We start from the raw sequence: 25,226 nt of genomic DNA on the forward strand, positions 1-25,226 counted from the left end.
TTCCTAGTCTGAGTCACAGCTCTGAATGGTCTTGGTTCCTTGATCACTCCATCTGCAAATTCCAGTGTGTCGATGTTGCACTTTGACGGCAAACTAAAATTTCTGAGAGAGACCCTGGTGTGAAGCAAAGTTTGCAAAGTTTGGCGTCATCAGAGTTGGGCTCAGCAGGGAACTGGGTGCTTTCTCATTCACAACTGAGAAGTGATTGTCCCTTTTTAGAAATCTGTGTGTGCTATCTGTCGTGCTTTGCCAATTCATATGCTTCGGGAGCAGGTCACACTCCCTGCCCCAAGCCTAATGACTCAGGTAGAAAGGCTGTAAAGCAGATTCATCTGAGGACAGGTAATTCTGCTGAGTCTTTGCAGTAAGGAAAAGAACAAAGAGCTTTGCAGCACCTTGAAAAACTTATTGTGGCAAAAGCTTTTATAGCTCTGCTTTGTGTGCTTCTTGAATTGTTAACCTCAGTGGGAATGTTTTTCCAAGGCAGAGGGGGAATGCCAAAAGGTCAATAAACCCCAAGGGATATTCCACAGGGCAGAATAAATTACAATGAGATCCAGTCAAAAGACAAGTTCCATTCGGAGTAGGTGTGGCCCGCTCCAAAAGACGAGGCAAAGATAGCATATAGAAACACCTAGAGAGGGACCATTAATTTCTGTGCAGCGAGCCACACCCAGTCCCTATTGAGCCCGGGCTTGATAGCGTCAAATTTTGCAAATTATATATCCCAACTCAGCAGCTCAACTCAAGAGGCTCCCTTTGAAAAAAATTATGGATGCATATGGAAGAGAAGGTGCCTCATTTTTGTTGCAAAGGGGGGAAAGCAAAATAGTGCCCCCACCCTCAATTCCACCAGCAGAATCTGGCTGGGCTGGCAGATGAATTGTAGGGCTTTCCTAGATGGTTGCTGTTTTCAGGTGGGATCCAATCACAACCCGGCAGATTCAGGCCACACAATTCTGGTCACCTTCACACATTTAAAGCACGTGGCTTCTAGCAAATATCCTGGGAATTGTAGTTTAGTGAGAATTGCCAGCACCCATAACAAACTGCAGTTCTCAAGTTTCTTTGGGAAAGCCATGTGCTCTAAATTTGTGGTATAGATAGCTGATTGGGAGGTCTTATGCAAAAGCCCTGCTTCCCCCAAAATATCAGGCTTTCTGCAATAAGGAAAAAAGCAGGACTACTGCATGATTGGACCCAACATTCTTTAGCTTCCCCAGAAATACATCATTAAATAGAAAACTTTATCTAATCTCCTTGCAAAGAAATAAGGATGGAGGCTAAATAAATGGACCATCTGGAGGTGCCCTTACTTCAAACACTAGAGACTGAACAGTATCCTTGACCACACCTGAAGACTATTGTTATTATTATAATTTATTATATTTATATACCACCTTTTCTTCCAAATAGCTCAAGGTAATGTACATGTTTCTCCTCTCCTCCATTTCGTCTTCACAACAACCCTGTGAGGTAGGTTAGGCTAAGAGAAGGGGAATGGCCCAGGGTCACCCAGTGAGCTTCATGCCTCAGTGGGGATTTGAACCCTGGTCTCCCAGGTGATATAGGAAAGAATAGCTTAGGTGAGCAGCTGCTTCACTCTTAAGTAGTAAAGTAAAGGTAAAGGGACCCCTGAACATTAGGTCCGGTTGTGGCCGACTCTGGGGTTGTGGTGCTCATCTCGCTTTATTGGTCGAGGGAGCAGGTGTATAGCTTCCGGGTCATGTAGCCAGCATGACTAAACCGCTTCTGGCAAACCAGAGCAGCGCACGCAAATGCCGTTTACCTTCCCACCGGAGCGGTACCTATTTATCTACTTACACTTTGATGTGCTTTCGAACTGCTAGGTTAGCAGGAGCTCGGACTGAGCAACGGGAGCTCACCCCGTCATGGGGATTCGAACCGCCAACCTTCTGATTGGCAAGTCCTAGGCTCTGTGGTTTAACCCACAGCGCCACCCACATCCCTTCACTCTTAAGTACGCAAGGAGCAACTTGTCTTGAAGAACCAGCTCAAAGCATCTCCACACAGTGCCATGAGCCTCTTTTTCGTGATGCAAGTCCATCTCAACCCTGACTGGTCCAATTGCGCATGATTCAGAGACACAGAAGAACGACCCTCATCCAGCAGAGGCTGATGGGAAAGGCAGCAAGACACGAGTCCTGAATCGCACAGCAGACAGGCGCCTGATTTGGTCTCACCAGAGCTACAAAAGAGGAGTCTACTGGATCAGACCCATCTCGTCCAGCATCCTGTTTTCACAATGGCCAACCAGAAGCCCCTCTGGAAAGCCCACAAGCAGGACCCACACATAACAGCACTATCTCCCCATTCATGGTTCCCAGCGGCTGGCATTCAGAAGCATACCGCCGTTTCTTCCTTAACGAATTACTCACAGCGCCCAGCTTGAAATGACTTGCCACAGATCATGACATATATATGAGAGGAGGGGATCATAGGTGTACTGTTTCGGCGGGGCGATTAAAAGAGGAAATGGATGTGTTTTCACCTGAATCGGTGACACAGATGATTGAATGAGTTTGATGGTTTGTTGCTGTTTTTCCCCACCCCCTTTAATTGCACGAGATATTAAAGGATGTATCACCCCGAAAGAATGTTAGGCAGTCATCGAATTCTGAGGGATTTCCCTTTCAGTCAGCACTTGCTGCGAGAGCCAGCCCAGCATCTGTTTCCAATGTGCTGGGATGTGTGGAGTCCCAGTGCCTCTGAGAATGTGCAGAGTGTGCGTTTCTGTCACTTCTGAGTAACCACAAACAGCCCAGACACCAGCGGTTGAGAACGCCCCTGGGGTTTGGAAACGCAGGCCTGATGCTGAGAAAGGTTCTCCATTGCAAAAACCAACAGAGATAGAGAATATTGGGCCACGAATCGGACAGTGGAGATTGTACTTGCAACAATAGGACCCTAATGAATAGCCCAGCCTCACTTTCAGCAAGCAAAGGCATTTGGCCCCAAGCCTACTCGTGCTCAGCCACTAAGTAAATAAACACGCAGACCTATACAATTCAACTTGACGTCACCTAGCAAAGGGTCACGGCCACAGGGACAGAGACATCTGGCCGGTGAAGTCACTGCTCTGGCATGATGCTATGGAGCCACTGGTGGGCAACCCCTCCGTGGCTCTCCTCTGTTGGCTGGGCTAAGCCATCAGAGGCATTTGAGTGAGGCCCAAAAGAAAATGTACTATGCAGTCTGAGAGCAGCTAAATAGGCACTAAAGGTAAAGGTACCCCTGACCATTAGGTCCAGTCGTGGCCGACTGTGGGGTTGCGACGCTCATCTCGCTTTATTGGCCGATGGAGCCGGCGTACAGCTTCCGGGTCATGTGGCCAGCATGACTAAGCCTCTTCTGGCGAACCAGAGCAGCGCACGGAAACGCCGTTTACCTTCCCGCTGGAGCGGTACCTATTTATCTACTTGCACTTTGACGTGCTTTCGAACTGCTAGGTTGGCAGGAGCAGGGACCGAGTAACGGGAGCTCACCCCGTCATGGGGATTCGAACCGCCGACCTTCTGATTGGCAAGTCCTAGGCTCTGTGGTTTAACCCACAGCGCCACCCACGTCCCTCCATAGGCACTAGCTGTTATTTACGGTAAATCGGCCACTTGGGTTCCTGTTCATAGTAGGAATACATATAACTCCCTGGATCTGTTGCTCCAAGTCTTTGTTCTGCCTGGGTATCTGTTCTGACTTTCTTCAAATGTAAGATGGGGAATCTGGGTCGGCAGGGAGAGACCACAACGCAGTGGGTATATAAGGGATGTGGGAGACATATGATACAGTTCTGATTTAGAGCCGGTGTGGTGTAGTGGTTAGAGTGTCGGACTAGGACCTTGGAGACCAGTGTTCAAATCCTCACTCAGCCATGAAGCTCACTGGGCCACTTAGTGCTTCTCAGACTAACCTACCTTGCAGGGCTGTTGTGGGGATTAAATGGTGATGGGCAGAACAATGTATACCACCGTGAGCCCCTTGGAGAGGAAAAGGCAGAAGACAAATACAATAAATAAATAAATAAAGGCGTATCTACACAAATCACACTTTCAAAAGCAATATGCAAAATGAAACACAGCTGTCCCTCGAAATTTGCACTTCTCTGATTTTTGCAATGCAAAATTCCAGCCAGGGAATGTGTGAAAAGAAAAAGGAAAGAAATGCATAAACTGGGGTAAAGTGTGCATATTAATGAAAATTAGTGAAAATAACATAAAGTCATTATGTTTAGGAAAATGGCTGTGCAAAAATGTGTTTGTTGTGCAAAATTTCACCCATATGTGAGAAATTTACTGGTGATTTTTTTGAGGATTAAGAGAAAGAGAGAGAGATTTGCAAACTTGGGTGGGAAATGTGAAAAATGGAACTTAAGGGAGAACCAGAGACCAAAATGGCCTGATTCACCCATCCCTAGTGGTGAAGCACATGATTCCTTGTGGAAATTATTATTATTATTATTATTATTATACAGTACTACATTAAATTTGTATGCCACACTTCATCTGAAGATCCCAGGTGGTTCACAACAAAAAAATACAAAACGAGAATAGAAATAACAATGAGTCCCTGGCTGAACCATTAGAGCAGTGATGTGAAAGATCTTGATGAACTACAACTCCCATCAGCCCCAGCCAGAAATTATGGCCAAATCTACTATTCCCAAAGTTCCCTTGGAAGATGAGCTGATTCTTAAACCACTCTGAGAAGTGAAGCTCTGTGCACTCTCAGCACCCTTCATAAACTACAGTTCCCAGGATTCTTTGGGGGGGAGCCATGACTGTTTAAAGTAGTATCATTTGTGTTTTAATGCATAGTGTGGATGTGGCCTTCATTACTAATTTCTAAGTAGGAACGGACAAATTTTGGTTTCTCTCTGTTTCTCATTTTTCGGAGTGTACTTTTTTGTAAGCCTCTTTCAGGGTTTTGCTTTTACAATCAAGCGGTTTATAAATAAAAGTTCAGCACTCCGCATTTCCATCTCAGTTTGCAATTTATTTGTTTCTTTTAAAAGCCCTCCTAAGAATTCATCAACATTTTAACGCGAGTCTCTTCCATGAAATCTGTATACAATTCTGTCCAATATACACGTTTTTGCAAAGTTATTTCCCATAGAATGTTGCATTTTGTATGTTTATCATCACAAATATCTGCAGTTTTGTACGCATCACCGCGATGCAAAATCCGGAAAAGTGAGGATTTCGAAGGGCAGCTGCATTTTGGCCCATGGATTGTGCCAAAAAAGTGTGAACGAAGCAGATTTGCTTTTAAATGCAAACTGAATCAGATTTCCCACCATCACCAACGAGAACTAATTCCAGAAATAGAAAAGGTTACTGCAGCTTGAATTTCCTTCCATTTCTTCTGGTCTTTTATTCCACTCCTCCTTACTGATGTGCACAAGCGATCCCCGACATCATGCAGAATCGCACGAGTGCATCAAAATGGCTTTTTGTGTGTGCCGTGTTTAATCGATGTGTACAGGGGCTCGTTTGCAGCTTTGGATGGAGGGGGGCAGGGAGGAGAAAAGCCAAGGATGAACGGAAGGAAATCAAAACTCTGGCCAACTGCCTAGACTTGGCAAACGGAGGACCTTCACAAAGTACAGAGTTAAACTATGGAATTTTCTCCCATAAGCAACAGTGAGGGCCACCAACTTAGATGAGGATGTAACCAACTCACAGAGGAGAAAGCTATCAATGACTACCAGCTCTTAGGGTTATGCTTTACCTCCACTGCTGAATTCAAAGCTCCTGGGAGTCAGAAGTGGGGAAAGTTGTTGTGCTTAAAGGGACCCCTGACCATTAGGTCCAGTCGTGACTGACTCTGGGGTTGCGGCGCTCATCTTGCTTTACTGGCCGAGGGAGCCGGCATACAGCTTCTGGGTCATGTGGCCAGCATGACTAAGCCGCTTCTGGTGAAACAGAGCAGTGCACGGAAATGCCATTTACCTTCCCGCCAGAGCGGTACCTATTTATCTACTTGCACTTTGACGTGCTTTCGAACTGCTAGGTTGTCAGGAGCAGGGACCGAGCAACGGGAGCTCACCCCGTCGCGGGGATTCGTTGTGCTTAGGTCCTGCTAGTTTGGTCATGTCCACAGAATAGAAGATGGTAGGTTGCCCCGAGGATGTGCTCTATGGGGAGCTGGCTTCAGGCCCCAGACCTGTTGGCAGACCAACTCTGTGCTACAAAGATGTCTGCGAACATCACATGAAGAAGGCTGGCAAAATCAATCCTTTGCAGTCAACCGCAGTGCCTGGAGACAGGCAGCCAAGTTATGAATCCATAGCAGTGACCAGAAGAAGAATGACCACTGGGAGGAGCGCAGAGAGAAGAAATGTTACAGTGCATCTGCAGCAGCACAACCGGACACCTCCATCTGCCCCAGCTGCAACAAAGCATGTCTCTCCCATATCGGTCTCTACAGCTGCAGCAAGCGCTGCAGCCTGCGCTGCAGCCTTCCAACGGTTTGACTTCACTCCCAAAGACGCACTTCTTTGTTGTCTCCAGGAAAGCAGGAGAAATTTTGGATGCAACCTAATTTTTCTCATTCTTACGAGGTGGGGAGGGGCAGAATATAATACACATTTATAAAATGATGCATGGGTGGAAACAATATTTTTTTAAAAGAGTGTTTTTCTCCCTAGCTCATAGGATTCAAACTCAGGATCACCCAGTGAAGAGAATGTTGGGAGATTCGGGACAGATAAAAGAAAGGGCTTTTCAACGCAGTGCATATTTAAACTATGGAACTCGCTTCTGGAAGAGGGAGAAATGGCCACCAACTTGGATGGCATTAAAAGAGGAGTAGACAAATTAATGGAGGATAAAAATATAAATGGGTACTAGCCCAAATAGCTATGCTCTGCCTCCACAGCTAGAGGCAGCAATGCTTCCTAACACCAGTACAGTGGTACCTCGGGTTACATACGCCTCAGGTTACAGACGCTTCAGGTTACAGACTCCGCTAACCCAGAAATAGTACCTCAGGTTAAGAACTTTGCTTCAGGATGAGAACAGAAATTGCACGGCGGCGGCACAGCAGCAGCAGGAGCCCCCATTAGCTAAAGTGGTGCTTCAGGTTAAGAACAGTTTCAGGTTAAGAACGGACCTCCGGAACGAATTAAGTTCTTAACCTGAGGTACCACTGTAATCCCCTTTTCCTAGGTCCGTTGCATGATGAAGCACAGATTTTTAACGAGGGTAGAGGTCATGACTTCTGTACCCAGCAGTGATCTGGACACAGAGTTGGGGAGCCAGGTCCAGGCTCAGAGCTGATGGCAGAAGACAGCGAGGCCAGTGTGCCAGACCCTGGACCTTCATGGACACCTTTTCCCGACCACATGCCTCCTAGGAAGCAATAGGTCAGAGCCAATGTTGCTTGAAGGAGGTATACAAGGTATACAAAGCTCACTCAGAGCTGTCTGTGGTCCAGCAATCTTTGACCAGTCTTGTTGCTTTCTCTGTGGGCTCCTGCATTGGAGCAGAACATTACAGTAGACGACTTGCCTATACCTTTCCTGCTGTCAGAGCCACAGGTAGGTTTGGAGATACCCTGAGCAAAGCACGCTTTAGTGGGTCTGCTGCTATGTTAGAGGCCCTCTTCCTCACCTGGTGAGGTGGACCACTAGTCAGCTTGTTAGGCCCTGGAACTTCCATTTAAATTTTGCACCCAACCTGGTAGTCAGTCAGTCAGTCACTCCGTATATATTTCACCACAACTTCCAGCATCCCTTAACTTTTCATGGTGTCTGCAGTTGATGGGATCTGTACTCCAAAACCTCTGGAAAGCACCAGATATGGGGCTGTGCCCAGTATTAGCCCTACTCAGAACAGACTTCTTGAGATTGAGGTAGATGGCTAATTTAGCTTCGTCAACTTCAATGAGTCCACTCTGAGTAGGACTCGGAGATAATTCTAGGGAAGGCTGCTCGGCAGGAAATTTAATTGGCACTTTCTGGCTGCAGATGGTTTTTCAAAGGCTGATACAGAGCAAGTGTCAGTGGTTGGTGCTGTGGGATACTGAGGGTCTGGCACCAGGTCCTCCCAACATCTCTGTCCCACAGCAGGAAGTGGATGATAATCTGATGAGTACCATTATCAACCAAAAGTTGGGGGAAGAGACTTGGACAGTCCAGCCATGTTTACCAAGAAGAAAGTCCACCTTGAGTCCAGTGTCACTTACATTTGTACCATACATTTAAAGTGGCGCCATACCACTTTAATAGTCCTGCCTTCCACTGAAGAATCCTGGGAACTGTAGTTTAATAGTGTTGAGAGTGTTGTTACAAGAACCCCTAACTCCCTTCACAGAGCTGCAATTCCCAGACTTTCCTGGAAAGAGGGATTGACTGTAAAACTACTCTGCAAGTCGTGGCTCTATAAGGGCAACAGGGGTCTCCTATCAACTCTCAGGATTATTTTGGGGGAGCCATGGCTGCTAAATAGTGCTTTAAGTGTATGGTACAGATTGGGGGCGGGGTGGTCTTACTCCCAAGAAAGTATACAGAGCTTCACAGCCTTAGCTGAACAGATTGACTAATCAGCTCTCTGGCAACAAATTAACCAATGAAATAGCACATTGATTTAAATTGAATTGGACTGAATTCACTTTGCAGATTACCAAAACCTCAGTTAAAGCACCTTTTTGCAAGGTTTTGTTTATTAAATGATAAACAACCATTCCTAATGGGTTGACTTTTTAAATTTTTCTTTTAATGCTATCGTTACAACAGGACTACATTTATAGACCCACCTACTCGGGAGTAAGCCCTGTCAAATGCAGCGCCTAAGTGGATAAGCACAAGACTGTGTTGTAAAATATTCCGACCTCTTGTTTGCAGGTGTGCGGATTAAAAATTTGCCTTCGCCAAGTGGAATGGAACCTCAATCTTCATCAGCTTCTGCGACTCTGATTGATTAGCCAAACCATGTAAACCGACTGGTGTTTTTGCAGCTCCGGTGATGAGGTCTTCAAAGGAAAGACAGCACGGCCCAGGATTGTTGTGCAGGCCAATCCATGTCTACTCAAAAGTAAGTCTCCCTGGCTTACTCCAGATAAGCATCGTTAGCACTATGGTCTCGGCCTGGGGCAGCAATTCCAGGTTTGAAGATGTCATGGACATCTTTCCTCTGTCAGTAGACCTAGGCACATCAGAAGAGCCCTGCTGGATCAGACCAAAGGCCCACTAAGCCCAACATCCTGTTCTCATGGTGGCCAACTAGATGTCTCCGTGGGAAGTCCCCAAGCAGGATCTTGGCACAACAGCAACTCTCTGACAGAAGTGGCAGGACACAGCCATCATGGCTAGTAGCCGCTGATAGCCTTCTCTTTCATGAATTTGTCCAGTCCTCTTATAACCATTCTAGTTGGCGGCCATCACTGCCCCCTATGGGAGCGAATTCCATACTTTGCACTGCCTGGAGAAATACTTCCTTTTGACAGTGATATTCAGACACACTTTGAACTTCCCAGAATACCCAAGGATGATTTTGGGTTACAGGCCTTGTGGGAAATGGAAAGGGTGTCTTGATTCAGCTGCCCAGTGCAACTTACGATGGACAGGGAGAGAGCCCTTTGCTCAGACCGACAACAAGCCCAGCCTATGGCATTTTGTGCATATAAACCTATATGTCCAAACATGTACGGGCATGCGCATACAAGCAAATATTACATGCAGCAAGGGGGAAGCTTATTTCAGTCCAAGGGCCACATTCCCTGCTGTGCAACCTTCCAGGGGCCACATGCCAATAGTGCGTGGAGCAACAGTTGCGAATTATGCCTTTGTACAGGAGACTAATTTCTATGCACATATTCTCACAACCCTCTGCATCCACCACCCAGGCAAGCAGAAAGGCGGGATCAGAGTTCAAGGGCACATTCCAGCCAGGCAAAAACACTCAAGGAGGGCCAGTGAGGGAGATTTCCGAGGGCCAGACAGAGAGGCCTGAGGGCCACTTCTGGCCCCCGGACCTGAGGTTCCCTACTCCTGACTAAATGCATAGATGCATACAAGGATCTTTCTCAGTCTCTCTCCTCCCTAATTTAAGGTATACCTTTGCCCTTCCAGGAAATCTGCAGCTGGCGATGCTCCATTCCTGCACTCTAAGCCCGTATCACTGACCAATATCTCCACGGCTCCAAACACAAGAGCCATCACATCCTTTCTGGTGGGTGGTCTCTGCGGCATAACCCTGTCCCCCGCCATCTCAGACACACACGCGTGGCTGCAGATGACCTTGATGTCTCCCCATCCTTGAGTTCTCTCCTTTTCCCTCCTCGCTTAGTCGCTCAAAAAAACATCATTGGGGAGCAGAAGGAGAAACGACATCCCCCCTCCAGCTTAATCAATATGAGTTTTCTCGCTCTCTTTATTATTATAATTATTTTTAAAATAATATTAATAATGTTTCGCTTCTTTTGCCATTCCGGACGTCTTCTGGCTTGCCTTTCTAGACGAGGCTTCTTGACACCACCCATCTTTCCTTTATCTGTTCTCACGCCCAGCTGAGATCCCTCCGGATGAATGGATGTGTGTGCGTGCGTGCCCCTTTGTACAACGCCAGGCGTTCAAGTCTCTGCGATTGGAGGGACCCAGCCAGACAAAACACACACACACAGTTTTTTGGTGTGTGTGTTTTTAAGGCTGGGCGGGATCCCATATTTCCACTCCTTGTAGAAGAGGATGACATTGAGCCCCCATCCTCCGTAGAGGGGATCCTCAGGCCTGCATCCTAGATTCTCCTTTTCCCAAAACACTACCAATGCCGCTAGACCTCATGAGGCTCATTAAGGGGGACAAGGCTGTTTGCATCGGACAGAACCGCCTTTCCGTGGATCCATTTGATCACCCCTGCTTCCTGGATCCTTCTGTCTCTTTCCCACCTCCCTTAATGAGATTAGAGGGGTAAGAGCCTTTGTAAGGCAAGAAGACAGTCCTAGACAGGCAGTCCTAGACAGGCTTCCCTCCCTCTCCCCCCCTCTCTCTTTTTCTCTGCCAGAGCCAGCTGCTCATCTTACAGGGACTAGAGGCTTAAAAAAATATATCATTATCAAGATGTTGAGGGGGGTGGCTTGAAAAACGAAGCCCCCCTTTTTCCTACCAAACCTACCATTATGTTCCACGGCAACTCGAGTGTGTGTGTGTGTGTGAAATCCTCCATGAAAGCTGTTGAATTCTTCCATGCGGTTTTTGCACAGACCAAACCTGAATCTCTCTCTCGCCTGCATTCTAAGGGCAGGCGAGAGATTTCCCCTCAAAAAAAAGGGGGAACGCGGGGAGAGGAGGCATTTTGCTCTTTGCACAATCCAACCCAACCACGACCATTTCTTCCTTTCCCCGCCTTTAACAACGAATAAATTCAACAAACCCCTGTCACTCTGTGTGTGTGTGTGTGTGTGTGTGTGTGTGTGACGCCAACCTGCTTCCAAACCGCGACGCCGAACGCACCCCGTACAAACGCCAAAACCAGGTCACGGTTTGGGTTGGGGGGGAAAGGATGGAGAAAACCGGCTCCGAGGGGAGACCTGGTCCAGCCCCATCAAGACTGCGCCTTGCTCTTGGGCGGGGAACCAGAGCGGGGTGGGGTGGGGGGCGGCGGTTGAATCCGAAGCGATTTCAGCGCGATCCGTTTTGCAACCATAACAAGAAAAAGAGACGGAGATCAACGAGACTCTTTCTTACCGGAATCGGGGCGAATCCTTGATGCACTCCTCGAATTCGACCGTCATCTTGGCTTCTTTTTCCCCCTTCTTCTTCTTTTTTGGAGGGATGGGGGTAAGGGTTAGGGATTGGGAGAGGGGGGTGGAAGAGAAAGCGACTCAAAATCCGGAGAGGCGCATCTCCTGCGGCAGCGAGCCCCGCGCACAGCCTCGCCACCCGGCGCCCTGCTTGCCTCCAGCGGCGCGGGCTGAGCGCAGGAGGAGCGGCGGCAGCGCCAGTCCGTCGGCGCGCACGCTCTCGCCTTGGCGCGCGGCTCCCTCCCTCCCTCTCTCTCCTTCCTGGGCTGTCAGGGGGGTTGGCTGGGGAACGAGCCAGCGAGCGAGCGAGCTGCAGAGCTTGCCAAAGAGTTGTGTCACACATACACACACCAACACACCCAGGGAGCATCTACCAATTACCTTGGAGAGCAGAGGAACACAGGACGGAATTGGAGCGCGCTTTTTTTTTAACTTCATAGAATTATAGAGTTGGAAGGGACCCCTGAGCATCATCTAGTCCAGCCCGCGACGATGCAGCAGGAATATGCCGCTATCCCACATGGAGATCACACCTGCAACCTTGCCATGATCAGCACCACCAACCAACCGAGCTATCCAGAACTTATTTCTTTTATGGCTCCATTCATATCCCCCTTTCCTCTCCAAGGAGCTGAAGGGGATGTGTATGGTTCTACCCCTCCTCCTTTAACCCCCGCAACAACCCTGTGAGGTAGGATACGCCGCGAGGCTTCCAAGCAGGGGTGCCCACTATGGTGGGGCCATAGCTGTCAACTTCCCCCTTTTTTTAAGGGAAATTCCCTTATTCCGAATAGGATTCCTCGCAAGAAAAGGGAAAAGTTGACAGCTATGGCCCCACCCTGCATAATCGCATGACATGGCACTTGCACACTATTTGAATGGCAATGCCCATCAAATTTGAAGGGGGCGACCCCTCAAATATTTTAGGGGGGGCAAAGGGACCTTGGCCCCTAGGAGTTGGCTCCTATGCTTCCAAGGTCGCCCCCAGTGAGCTCCAGGGCTGAGTGGTGGATTTGAACTCTGGCCTCCCAGAGTCTTCTTCTGGCACTCAAACCACTACTACACCACATTGGTTGTCGTTTGTCCATCTGGGCTCTGACTGGCAGCCACTCTCCAGGGTTTTGGGCAGAGTGCCTTTCCCCAGAAATGCCACTGGGGATTGGGCCTGGCCGTGCCACAATACGAAGCAGATGCTCTGCCCCTGAACAGGAGGAGTGCTGTGGCAGATAAATAAATAAAATAATGTCGTTAACATGGGACGATAATAAATAAGACAGTTTAGGGGATCCTCTGCCAACCCGGTGCCCACCAGATATTTGGGGCTGGCAGGAGGTGTGGCCCAAAACATCTGGAAGGCAACCAGCTTGGTGCAGGCTGATTTAGAACATGATGCTGCCGCTGCAGTTTACCGTATTAACTCCATCTGATTTCAGCAGAGGAGTTAAATACATTTGGCAAGACCCATGCCCTCAACATTTGTACGGTGTTTGAGAGGGTTCCAAGCACTTTGCACAGGTTAATCTATTGCACTGCTTACAACAATCCTGCATGGTAGACTGAAAGGATTGGAAGAGGCCAGTTTAACAGCACCTGGTTTGCAGGCAAGATGTCCCAGGTTCATTCCCTAGCATCTCTGAGCAGGGCTCAGAGAGGGGGGACCCTGTCTGAAACTCTGGGAAGTGGGTACCAGTCAGTGCAGGCAGTACTGAGATAGATCAGCGTTTCTCAACCTGTGGGTCACCAGCGCATCACAATCCTATGCAAGTGGGTCGCTGGCTTTGTAAGTAAACCCCAAATAATAATTGTTTGTAATCCCTAACTAGCAGGATGAGCACCTCTTGCAATTTTCCTGTTTCGTTGTCATGTCGTAAAGGCTAAATGACCTTTGGTGTCTCTTCCAACTCTACAGTTCTATGATTTTATGACAACTGTGACAATAAATCGATGGGTCTTGGTGCCAAGCAATTCTGGCCTTGAGGGCCACCACACCAAAAAGGCTGGAAGCCACTGAAATAGATGGACCATTGGTTTGACATGGGAAGGCCTATCCTTGGAGGAGGCGGTTTGTTGTGTCTCTATAGGGTTGGCTATATTATTATTATTATTATTATTATTATTATTATTATTATTATCAATTAAATTCTATACCACCCTTCATTCGAGGATCACAGGGTGGTTTACAATATAAAATACAAAAATATTTGTAATATAAAAAGACAAAAATGCCTACCATAGTAGAAAAAAAGGAATAGCCCCCACCCCAGACAGGGATGTGCTAGAATATGATAGATCCTCGCTGCATTGCTATACTTCATAAAGATGCAGTAGAAAAGTGAGATAATGAAATATACAAATGTTTCAAGTCAACTTCTCTAACTACCCATGTTTAAAGTCCTGATGATATTATTATTATTATTATTATTATTATTAGATGTAGGTTTGGCTTTTTCCAATCAATCTCCACTGGTGCTGGGCAAATTCTGCCAAGTCTGGGTGTGCAATTGCCTTGGTCCTAGCGAAAGGTGGGGTAGGATCCCTGATGCAGGAGTCATTGCTCTGGGCTCAATTCCTCACAATCAGGAGACACTGCACAAAGAAGCAATGTGGTCTCTCTTAACGGTATGTAGCCCACTTTCCTTCCTTCCTTCGTTTCTTTTTAAAAAGCACGTTTCTAGTCATTAGGATGCCAAAGATAGGCTTGAAAGGGTGGGCAGTGGTTGCAGCAATCTCTGAAATGACTTTGTCTGTGTGTGGTTTGTTGCCCTGCTGTTCCGCACTCGGAGAAGGAAGCTTTGGGGCATCCCGGTGAGACATGCCTTCTATCGAGGCCATCAGGGCTCTACATGGCAGAAGGCAGATGTCATCATGCTCTAAACCAGGAGCTTCCTAAGCCCCCCAGCACTTCAGCAGCCCAGAAGGGACACAGAGGGCGCGCCTGTCCCTGGACTCTGTGAATGGAGCGGCTCACACACAGATCAGATTAAATTAATCTGGGGTGGCTGAAAAGTAATAAAAAGTGCTGGATGTGCTGGTTTAATCCTGATCCTCCCGCACATCGTCAGCAGAAGCTGTGGGAACATTTTCTGTGCACTGAGCGACACACACGAACAGAACCGATTGCATAAGTCCTCTGGCAGGTTGCACCAAACACATCTGTTTAAAATGCTGATATATTGGAACCTTTGGGGATGAATAGGTTTTTCTTCTTGAAAGTAGCACAGGCCTTGTGGAAATCAGACCCAACTGTTGCCAGGAAATTAGATTTCTTCCACTGGTGTATTAATCTGTGTGCATCTTGACCAGGAGTAGATTGGTACCAGAACTTTTTGTTTTTATTTATTTGCCACAGTTTTTATCCTGCTGGGGGGGACAACACATCCATTATCCCCCCTCATCTCATTTTAACCTCACAACTGTTGGAAGTGCAACAGCAAGGATCATTCAGTTTGTAATTTAAGGGTTAATTCTGTTACGTTAAAGTCAACCAGCCAAGAGGGAAAACAGGTGGGGGGGCACTGCTTAGCAATCAGGAAGAGTGGTGTGATCTCTAGTGAGGTAGCATGTGCGCCGACTGGCTACGTAGTTCTAGAGATTTCCCTCTGTATAGTTGGTTCTATGCCTCCATGCTATGTACAAAGCCTGTAGTGCGAAAGGCAAAAACCTCTCTGTTAATTTCACCTGAATTATACACTGTTTATGTTCAGTTTCTTCAGTAAAGTGTTATCAGGGTTTCTTTTCACTCTGGACTCTTTGCATTATCCAAGTGACTTTGATTACAACAACAGGACCCTGTGAAGTAGGTTATTACGTGACACTGAATAGCCCGTGATCACTCAGTGAACTTCATGACTGAGTGTGGATATGAACCACAGATTCACCCTTGATTCTCTAAGCATTACCCTTGTGCGTACTCCGCATCGAGAAATTCAGATTCTCAATTCTGCACTGCATAAATTATACAATGTTGCACCCCCCGGCATAAATTATGCAAAACACAAAATATTCAGGATAGATTCTGATCCATCCTGAATATTTGCTATTTTTGCATAATTTATGCCCTGTTCCTCAACAGCTGCAAATGGAATTCAGCTATCCTTGTTTCTTAGATTTCAGTGTGCCTTCCACATATGCTGAAATCTCAAAGCGACTTACAGTGGTACCTCGGGTTAAGTACTTAATTCGTTCTGGAGGTCCGTTCTTAACCTGAAACTGTTCTTAACCTGAAGCACCACTTTAGATAATGGGGCCTCTTGCTGCCGCTGCGCCGCCGGAGCACGATTTCTGTTCTCATCCTGAAGCAAAGTTCTTAACCCAAGGTACTATTTCTGGGTTAGCGGAGTCTGTAATCTGAAGCGTATGTAACCCGAGGTACCACTGTTCAAGAATGCAGGTGGAGGCCTTGAACCTGCAAGTGGGCGAAAGTGCCTATATTACACCAAGAAGACTGTATGTGGCCTGCAAGTTTCAGCCCAGCTGGAGCTGGCAGCAAATTATAGCGTAAATGGTCTGTGGGATGGTTTGCCCGCCTCTATTTCTCTGTCTCAATTAATCGCTGTCTCCCAGGCCCACCCCTGTGACATCACCCTAGGTCTCAGATTTGGGCCCTGAAATCTCTGGGTTTGGGATTCTCCTGATTTGGGGATGTCCATGGATGATGGCAGATACAGCACAACATCTGAGGACCCAAGGTTGGGAAAGACTGCTCTAGACATATGACAATTCAAAAGAGGAAGCAACCTCTGTACATGAGCAGGGGCAATCCGGCCTTGGTCCCTTAAAATGTGAGGAAGGTGCCGTATTCTGCATACACTCACGAGGTCTTGAATCCAAGATGCCTTAACTTTTGAGTTGTACCACCTTGCGCTGATGAGAGATCCCGTCAAGTCTGCTCTCATGTGTTTTGGACTTGGGAGAGATCAATGCAACGAAGTCAATTGCAAAATAATAATATTAATCAAAGGGGGAAAGTCTGTTTTTTGAAGGAAGCTTTTAAACCTTAAAAGGGGCTGGTGGGTTGGAAGCAACGCTGCATTTAAACAACAACAGCACACACACATTCACCATATTTCTCGACAATAATAACACATTATTTTTAATCACAAAGGAGATTGGACGTTTTTGTTCACAGGTGGGAATTTCCCTCCTATCCCTAAAGAGAATCACCGCGGAATCTCGGCTCCTCCTCCCCAGCTGGCGGTGTGTCCATTTGTGGCCGAAAAAATCGCAATCAAGCCGAGACACGAATAGCTCTAGGCCCTCGTGAAAGCGCCCTATCTCTTCACTGGCACCAGTTTGGGCTGTCTAAGAAGCTGCCTGCGGAGTGGGGCGAATCAAGCCCTCTCTCAAACGGGGAAGAAGTTTTGTTTCTCCCCAAAATGCGGAGAGAACAAAATAATATCGCAAAATAAGAAACACTTTGGGACTCTATTAAAAAAAATCTCACTATAATTAGTTTAAGAAAAGGCAATTGGGAAGACACTCCAAGAGGGGGCTTTTGTTACCAGGCTCCTAAACTTTTAAACGCAGGTGAAAGCCATGCTGCATCAGGCAGGACGCTGCTGAGACCGGTCGGCGGTGCCAGTTTATCCTCTTAATTCGTATTTTTAAAAGAGGAGGGGTAACAGGTGTTTGTTTGTTTTTTAAATATTGCAACAAGAGCTTTCCACTTCCAGAATTAGGCAGTTGTGAAATTTGCCAGCAGTTATTAATAATGGCCATGTTAATTGTTCAGAGCTTCATATTCATGATTTATAGCTGAAATTTCACGGCGGCTTTTGAAAAACCAACATGGTTTCTCCAAAAACTCGGTATCTGCTGTTCTTTCAATACCTTGGGACCAAGTACTGGTGAGTACGGTATGTTTAGAAGCATTCTCAAATGCTCCCTGCGTGAAACTCTGGAGAGCCGCTGCCAGTCAGTGCAGACAATACTAGCTAGATGGACCAAGTGGCTTGGCATGGCATACAGAAACTTCCTATGCTCCTGTTACAGGAAGGCCTGTCGCTCAGTGGTAAAACTTCTGCTTCGCACACAGAATGGCCCAGATTCAGTTCCCCAGCATCTGCAGCTAGGACTGGAAAAGGCTCCAAGTCTGAGGAGATTTCTCCTCAGCCTCCAAGCCTGGAGATTTGCTGCTGGTCAGTGTAGACAACAGTGCTAAAAATTAGTCAAGCAGCAGGTGTGTTTTGCTACTAGTGCGGGTCCAGTTGAGACCACATGGAGATCTCTGGATGCCAGGTTGGCGATTGACATCTCCATCTGGCTGGCCCCTCCAGCTTTCTTAAGAAGGTAAGCAGAACAGCTTATTCATTGCATTTACATCCCACCTTTTTCTCTCCCCCCCCCCCCCGTTAATCCCTACAACGACCCTGTGAGGGAAGTTAAGAGGCTGTGGCTGGCCCAAGGTCGCCCAGTGAGCTTCATGACAGTGGGCTCAGACTTTCTGCTAATCTAGCCCAGTACAGTGGTACCTCGGGTTAAGTACTTAATTTGTTCCAGAAGTCCGTTCTTAACCTGAAACTGTTCTTAACCTGAAGCACCACTTTAGCTAATGGGGCCTCCTGCTGCCGCTGCGCCGCCGGAGCACAATTTCTGTTCTTATCCTGAAGCAAAGTTCTTAACCCGAGGTAATATTTCTAGGTTAGCGGAGTCTGTAACCTGAAGCGTATGTAACCTAAAGAGTATGTAACCTGAGGTACCACTGTACCTGGTGCACCCCACCGTTAACTGTCTAAGCGGATGAGAATTTATACATGGCTACACAGCATATTTTAGGTGACATATTACCTATTTTAGGTACCTTATATTACCTAGTTCTCTTCTGTGCCTTTCTGACGGTTGAATGGAACCGAAGTTGATCAAGGCTGTGTCCACACCATACGTCTAAAGCACATTGCGCCCACCCCCAAGGAATCCTGGAGTTAAGATTCCCAGAACCCTTAACAAACTATAGTTCCCAGGATTCTTTGGGAGAAATCTTGCTCTTTAAATGCAAGGTGCATATGCAGCCCAAGTCTCTTTGGGAATGGGGGATCTTTCTCATGAGGCTGGGGAGTTAAAACCATTGTTCCTACATTGGGATCCACTCCGACAGCTGAGATTTTCCGTTTCTACCTTTCAGTTAGATGACACATTAGGTAAGACAATGGGAAATTGGTGGCGGGGAAGAGGGAGAGCGAAGAGAAGAGAAGAGGAATAATGAGAATTAAGATTGCAAATGACATCTGTCGCTAATGTACTGATAGCGCTTGCTTTTGCACCTGCTGCTAAAATATTTTCCTTCGTCTTTAACCTTGTTAGGTTCTTTTGTTATTAATAGGGCAATTATTTCACTCAACATGCGGGTTTCTTGTGCACGTTCTTTTTCTTTTTTAAAAGGGGATTATTATTATTATTCCAATTTGCTCTTCAGATTGGCTGTGTGAACCTCTGGTTCACACATTTCTGTGCCTTGATTTGGCATAGTGGCAAAGAGATTGAACTGTGAATCAGGAAGGGCGATAGAGAAATTCTCAAGGGCCAGTGAACCTTTGGCCCTCCAGATGTTGCTGAACAGCAACTCCCATTGATCCCAGAAAGCATGGCTGATGACCGGGGATTATGGGAATTGTAGTTTAGTGCATCTGCTGGGATAAAGCTTTCCCTTAGCTGCCCTACTTGTTTTGATTCAGCACAATAAAAGTTAGGGCAATGGTCAATGTCTGTGAACCACAGTCACCCTCCACTTTCTTCTGCTTGAGGTAATTATGTTTTTTTCTTTGCTGCAGTGGCGTGAAGGAGGTTCGCCCTGACCAGGCGGTGCTTGGAGTGCAGAATCACTTGGAGGTATGTACCACAGCTAAGGTTTTCAAATTGAGTTGGGATGGGCTATAGAGAGAGGTGTGACATTTTTGCTCTCCTGGTTGGGGGGTTCCGAGGAGCCAAAGGGCTGGAAGAGATGCCCGGAATTTTATGGAAATCCTAAGACCAATGAAAGCTATCCTCTGAAGGGCAGTGTTCAGTGGACCAGTGACAAGAGGTGCTTCGACTCCCATGTAAGTGTTCTAGGCAGCCAATCAGAATGTTTTCAGATGCTGCTTCCACCTCCTTAGTGATGTTGAACTGGGATTGCACAAGAGCAAGCCAGGTCTGGCCAGTTATGTTACTGAAAAAGAAGAAGGGATTGAACTGAAGACAATCTGTGTTTGGAAATTATATTTACTTATTTAAGATTTCCCGTAAGGCTGCCAAATTGCAGACACTGTAGGTGTCTGTGTAGATCGACATCTGAATATAGGGATTTGTCATAATCATGAGTTCTCTCTCTCTCTCTCTCTGACCAAGTTTTTTTATTGAGGTGGTTAACCTGTGTCTGTCTCGGCTGTCTTAGAATGGAGCTGACAGTACAACAGTTTGTTGCATGTAGAAAGCACAAATATTGGGGTGAAGGCTAGACTGGGACCCCTTCTGCCAACACCCAGTTTTTGTAGGCTCAGACAATTTTTTGTTGCACTCGTGAACAATCCTCCATGCAGCAAAAATTCCCTTCACTTACAAAACCAGTGTCAGGATTCCTGTCTGGCCTTCCACCTGATAGGCTGCCTTTCTATGGGTGGGGGAGTCTGTCAGCCACCTTAGTAGATTGGGACTTTAGAGTGAGTACCATTAACCAGCTCTTCTCTCCCCATCTTGGAACTGGAGATAGCATGTGTTTGTGCGCATACACAGTTCACTTTTCCTAGGGATCTGGGTAAAAGTCACATCCAGTAGAAGCAGGCTGAGCTTTGACAAACCCCATAGAGCTGAAGGAGGAAGTGGGAAAGAGTGCCATCCTTCCAACTTCCTCCTACAACTCTACGCACTTTCAAGGGAGAAAAAGGTAACTACCCTCAGCACCTTGTGACCAAGGGTGGGTGGGGTTGCTCAGAAGCTTTGTGGGCACCAGGGAAAGACCTCATGGGCACCATTGCACCCACAGGCACCACATTGGTGACCCCTGCCCCCAAAGCCTCCAAGATAAGTCTTCGTTGTGCTCCATAGCATCAGGGGTGAGGACAATTCAAACAGGGTTTTGTTAAGTGTCGAATCGGGCCAGCAGGGTGAAGCCGTCCTATGGAAAGGACAAGCTGGATTTTCTGGGGAGTTGAGTACCCCTGGAGATTTCAGTTTGGACTTGGTCTTCAGTTAAGACTTGCTTTTGAGCCCATCTGTGGCAGGTCTCCCAAATGGAACATGCTGGGAATCTGCATGCCTGTTGGAATGCTGGATTATTCTTTTTCCAAGCGGAGTTGACTCACTCCCGCTGTAGTCACCCACCCTTCTGGAGCCAGACGTTGGGGACGTAAGGGAGAAGGCGGGCGGTGCACAGCTCAGAGGTACACAGCTCCCTCCATCTGTTTCAGCTTCAGTTTTGGCCCGAGCTGTTGCAGGGCGTTTTCACGTGAGAGGCAAAAGGGTCCCCTGCCAAAGTACCTGAAAATGTGCTCAGATTCATCTCTGTATCAAGGTGAATTAGTGGATTTCTCATAAATAAAGGTTTTCATTAATTACAACATCAAAACTGCAAGCAGACAGGAAAGGGCATAATCAAAGTTCCAAAGCAGTACAGAGGTTGCATTTTCCAGAACAAATAACATGGGAAAATAAAAAAGAAGCAAAACAGATAAAAGCCAAGTCTTGCATCAAGACAAATTAGTGTGTGTGTATCTTTCTCTCTCTCTCTTTCTCTGTGTACATATTTGGCCACACTGATGAAGATGCTGGACTAGACACTAGGTCTCTTCTGATGTTCTTACTGTCCAAAGTCTAGGTGCCATCCCACCCATGAAATTATTATTATTATTATTACTTTTATTTCTATACTGTTTTATATTTTAAAGAGAAAATCTGAAACACATTAAAACAATCCAGAACAGAACGAATTCCAGCTTCAATTAACATATTTCAGATCGTTTTCTAAGTGACATTTCCCTTTCCCAATATTTATTTACGTACTTAATTTATATAGGTGCCCCTTAGCAGAAGCACTGTAGCAAGCCAGTGTGGTGTAGAAAAGGACCTGGGAGACCAGGATTCAAATCCCTCCCTACTCAGTCATGAAGCTCACTGGGTGACCTTAGGCCAGTCACAGCCTCTTAACTTACCTCATAGGTTTGTTATAGCAGGGATTTACTGAGGAGTGGAGAAAAAGGTGAGATATAAATGCAGTACATAAGCTGTTCTGCTTTCCAGCTTAAGTAAGCTGGAGGGGCTAGCCAGATGGAGATGTTAGTCGCAATAGGACCTGCGTCAGTAGCAAAACACGCCTGGCGCCTGGCTAATTTCTAACAGTGTTTCCAGCATCTCCATGCCCATTGGGACTGGTAGGGCAGAAGGCAGGGAGCCGAACAGTAGGTGGCGCCAGAGCCAATGACAGGCAGAGCCAACTTCTTCTAGGTTTGTCCCCATCCACCTCCTCCTTACTGAGTTCCCCCAGGGCAAAAGCTGAGACAGAGGAGGAAGCCAACAGGAACCGTTGTGAGTAAGGAGGCAGGCAAACGGGCTGGCTGAGGTTGGTGGGGCAGTGCCCCATCTGTCTCAGCAGACCAGCCTCCACTCATGGTATGTCATTATAGGAAAGGATGACTGTTGGTGGTTTTTTGAGGGGAGGAATGTGCATTCCCAGCTTGCTACTGGAGATATGAAGTTTCAAGGCTACTCCAGAGGCAAAATTCTCTCTCTGTGTGTGACTTCACCCAGGGAAGGGAAACGGTGTGTCTGTCCTGGGGAAATATGATTTGTTTTCATCCCTCTGCTTTGCATGTTCTGCGATGTTCAGGACCTTCTCCCTCCCTCTTTCTCTCCGCTTCTCCTCCTTTGCAACGAAGGCTGCCCAGGGCGAAATCTTTTTCTATGCAAATTGTCTTTTTCTTGGCCCTCGAACGTGCGCTCTGGGTCCAAGAATTTCTTCCCATGCATGAGGAAACAGCAATGGGAGTGTTACGGGACAGGCGCCCGGGACAGCTTGAGTCTTTGTTTCTCCAAAGGGAGAGAGGGAGGGAACGGGGGGGGGGACAAACCACGAGAGGTGGACGCGAGAGGGAAGCATCTGGAAATCCTACATGACTTGGAATGGGTTCTTGGCGACTCATAAGAGATATATAATTCCTCTCTTTCCCAAATCGCTCCCCTTGCATGGCTGATCTAGACAGCGGTATTCTCTTTTGGGCCTCTGCCGGCAGCTGACTCAAAAGGGTGGGATGGAGGACTTTGTGATAAACATTTGCAGATCTCCGTTCGCCCCCTGATCGCCTAGGACAAGTAAGACCCCAATGAAGCGAAGGGGCCTACGTTAGTCATGTCTGTTAACTTCAGTGGGTTGACTCTGAGTAGGGCTAACATTGGATGCAGCACCGTTATTATGTAGTAATGCTTATTTGTTATGCCCCATCTTTCCTCTAGTGAGCTGTTGGTGGCAAACCTGGCTCTCATGCCTCTGCTGTGTTGTAGTGGTTAAGAGCGGTGGACTCATAATCTGGTGAACCGGCTTCGCGTCTCCACTCCTCCACATGCAGCTGCTGGGTGACCTTGGGCTAGTCACACTTCTCTGAAGTCTCTCAGCCTCACTCACCTCACAGGGTGTTTGTTGTGGGGGAGGAAGGGAAAGGAGAATGTTAGCCGCTTTGAGACTCCTTCGGGTAGTGATAAAACGGGATATCAAATCTAAACTCTTCTTTTTCTTCTTCTTCAACCATGTGAGGTAGGTTAGAAATACTTTTACTGGTGCCCCCAAGGCCACCCAATGAACTTTATGGCTGAGTAGGGATTTGAACCCTGGTCTCCCAGGTTCTCATCCACCATTCCAGCCCATCTGTGGGGAAACTTTAACCTCCCCAGATGCTGCTGAACTGCAGCCCCCATCAGCCCCAGTGAGCATGGCCCAATGGCCCGCGATGATGATAATGATAATAATAATAATAATAATAATAATAATAATAATAATAATAATAATAATAATAATTTATTTATATCCCACCCTCCCCAGCCAAAGCCGGGCTCAGAGTGGCTAACAGCAATCAAAGTAACACAGCATTCTAAAATCGATATTCTAAAATCAACTCAAAATCAATTGGCAACCACTGGGCCAGAGTTCTATGAGGATCACCAAAGGAGGGGGTCAGGCTGTGCCTTGGCCAAAGGCCTGGTGGAACAGCTCTGTCTTGCAGGCCCTGCGGAAAGATGTCAAGTCCCGCAGGGCCCTAGTCTCTTGTGACAGAGCGTTCCACCAGATCGGGGCCACAGCCGAAAAAGCCCTGGCTCTGATTGATGGAATGATGGATGATGGGAGTTGTAGTTCAGCAACATCTGGAGGAACAAAGGGTCCCTGAATCATAATCATCATTATCTTATTTTTTTTTTGTTTATACCCGACCCTTCTGTTTGAGTTGCCCCAGCTACTCTTCCAACACATATAAAAACATTATAAAACAGCAGAAATTAACAGTAGAAATTAACAGCAGATATTAACAGTAACAATCTGATCCAATACAAAAAGTAATAATCACTTTAAAAGAAACAACCTATGTAAAAGAAAGCAATATTCAATATTCTAATAGTGAATGCACCACATCTGGCTGTTTCAGCTAGCCTAGTTAACAGCCTTTGATAGAACGATTTCAGAGTGATGGAAATATCTCTAGGAGGGGTTTGCAGAACAGCCCCTTCCCTCCGGCCACCTTTACACCATACATTTAAAGCACTCTGGTATCACTTCAAACATTTATGGCTTCCCCTGGAGAATTCTGGGAGCTGCAGTCTGTTAAGGATGCTGTGGGGAGACAAACTCCAAGAACTAAAGTTCCCAGATGGTTTAACAGTCAATCCCTCTTTCCAGGGAGTTCTGGGAATTGTTGCTCTGCAAGGGGAATAGGGGCCTCCTCATGACTCTCAAGGGATGTGGGTGGCGCTGTGGGTTAAACCACAGAACCTAGGACTTGCTGATCAGAAGGTTGGTGGTTCGAATCCCTGTGATGGGGTGAGCTCCCATTGCTCAGTCCCTGCTCCTGCCAACCTAGCAGTTCAAAAGCATGTCAAAGTGCAAGTAGATAAATAGGTACCGCTCCAGCTGGAAGGTAAACGGTGTTTCGTCCGCTGCTCTGGTTCACCAGAAGCAGCTTAGTCATGCTGGCCACATGACCCGGAAGCTGTACGCCAGCTCCCTCGGCCAGTAAACGAGATGAGCGCCGCAACCCCAGAGTCGGTCACGACTGGACCTAATGGTTAGGGGTCCCTTTACCTTTAAATGGCTCTCAGCACCCTTAACAGACTACAGTTCCCAGGATTCTTTGGGGGAAACCATGGCTGTTTAAAGTGGTAGCATAGTGCTTTATGGTGTGAATGTGGACTAAGCTCACAATCTTCAAGCAGCAATTTACATGTCACATGGGGGCGGGAGGAATGGGCTCTGGTGCTCAGCACCTCACCGCCAGCAGTCAGGGGCGATGGGAGCTGGA

General features: G+C 47.0%; 2 protein-coding genes across 8 annotated transcripts in view; one reads left to right on the top strand and one right to left on the bottom strand.

Moving 5' to 3' along the window:
* ACAP3 (ArfGAP with coiled-coil, ankyrin repeat and PH domains 3) overlaps positions 1-11,952 on the bottom strand; it is a 146,727-nt gene extending 134,775 nt beyond the window's left edge. For all 5 annotated transcript variants that reach the window (XM_081923549.1, XM_081923548.1, XM_081923551.1 and 2 more), the window contains exon 1: positions 11,702-11,952. In XM_081923549.1, coding sequence (XP_081779675.1) covers positions 11,702-11,748 — 47 coding nt within the window. In that variant the 5' untranslated portion in view covers positions 11,749-11,952. The remainder of the gene's footprint in view (positions 1-11,701) is intronic.
* The window catches only part of PUSL1 (pseudouridine synthase like 1), a 58,416-nt gene continuing 42,033 nt past the window's right edge, over positions 8,844-25,226 (top strand). Inside the window, exons 1-2 of one of the 3 annotated variants that reach the window (XM_081923837.1) lie at positions 8,844-9,050; positions 19,524-19,581. In XM_081923837.1, coding sequence (XP_081779963.1) covers positions 9,037-9,050; positions 19,524-19,581 — 72 coding nt within the window. In that variant the 5' untranslated portion in view covers positions 8,844-9,036. Of the gene's footprint in view, positions 9,051-17,281; positions 17,613-19,523; positions 19,582-25,226 lie in introns of those variants that run through there. The other 2 variants (XM_081923838.1, XM_081923836.1) reach the window with 2 other exon arrangements.

Source organism: Podarcis melisellensis (assembly GCF_964234715.1).
Source record: "Podarcis melisellensis genome assembly, chromosome: 8".
Lineage (NCBI taxonomy): Eukaryota > Metazoa > Chordata > Lepidosauria > Squamata > Lacertidae > Podarcis > Podarcis melisellensis.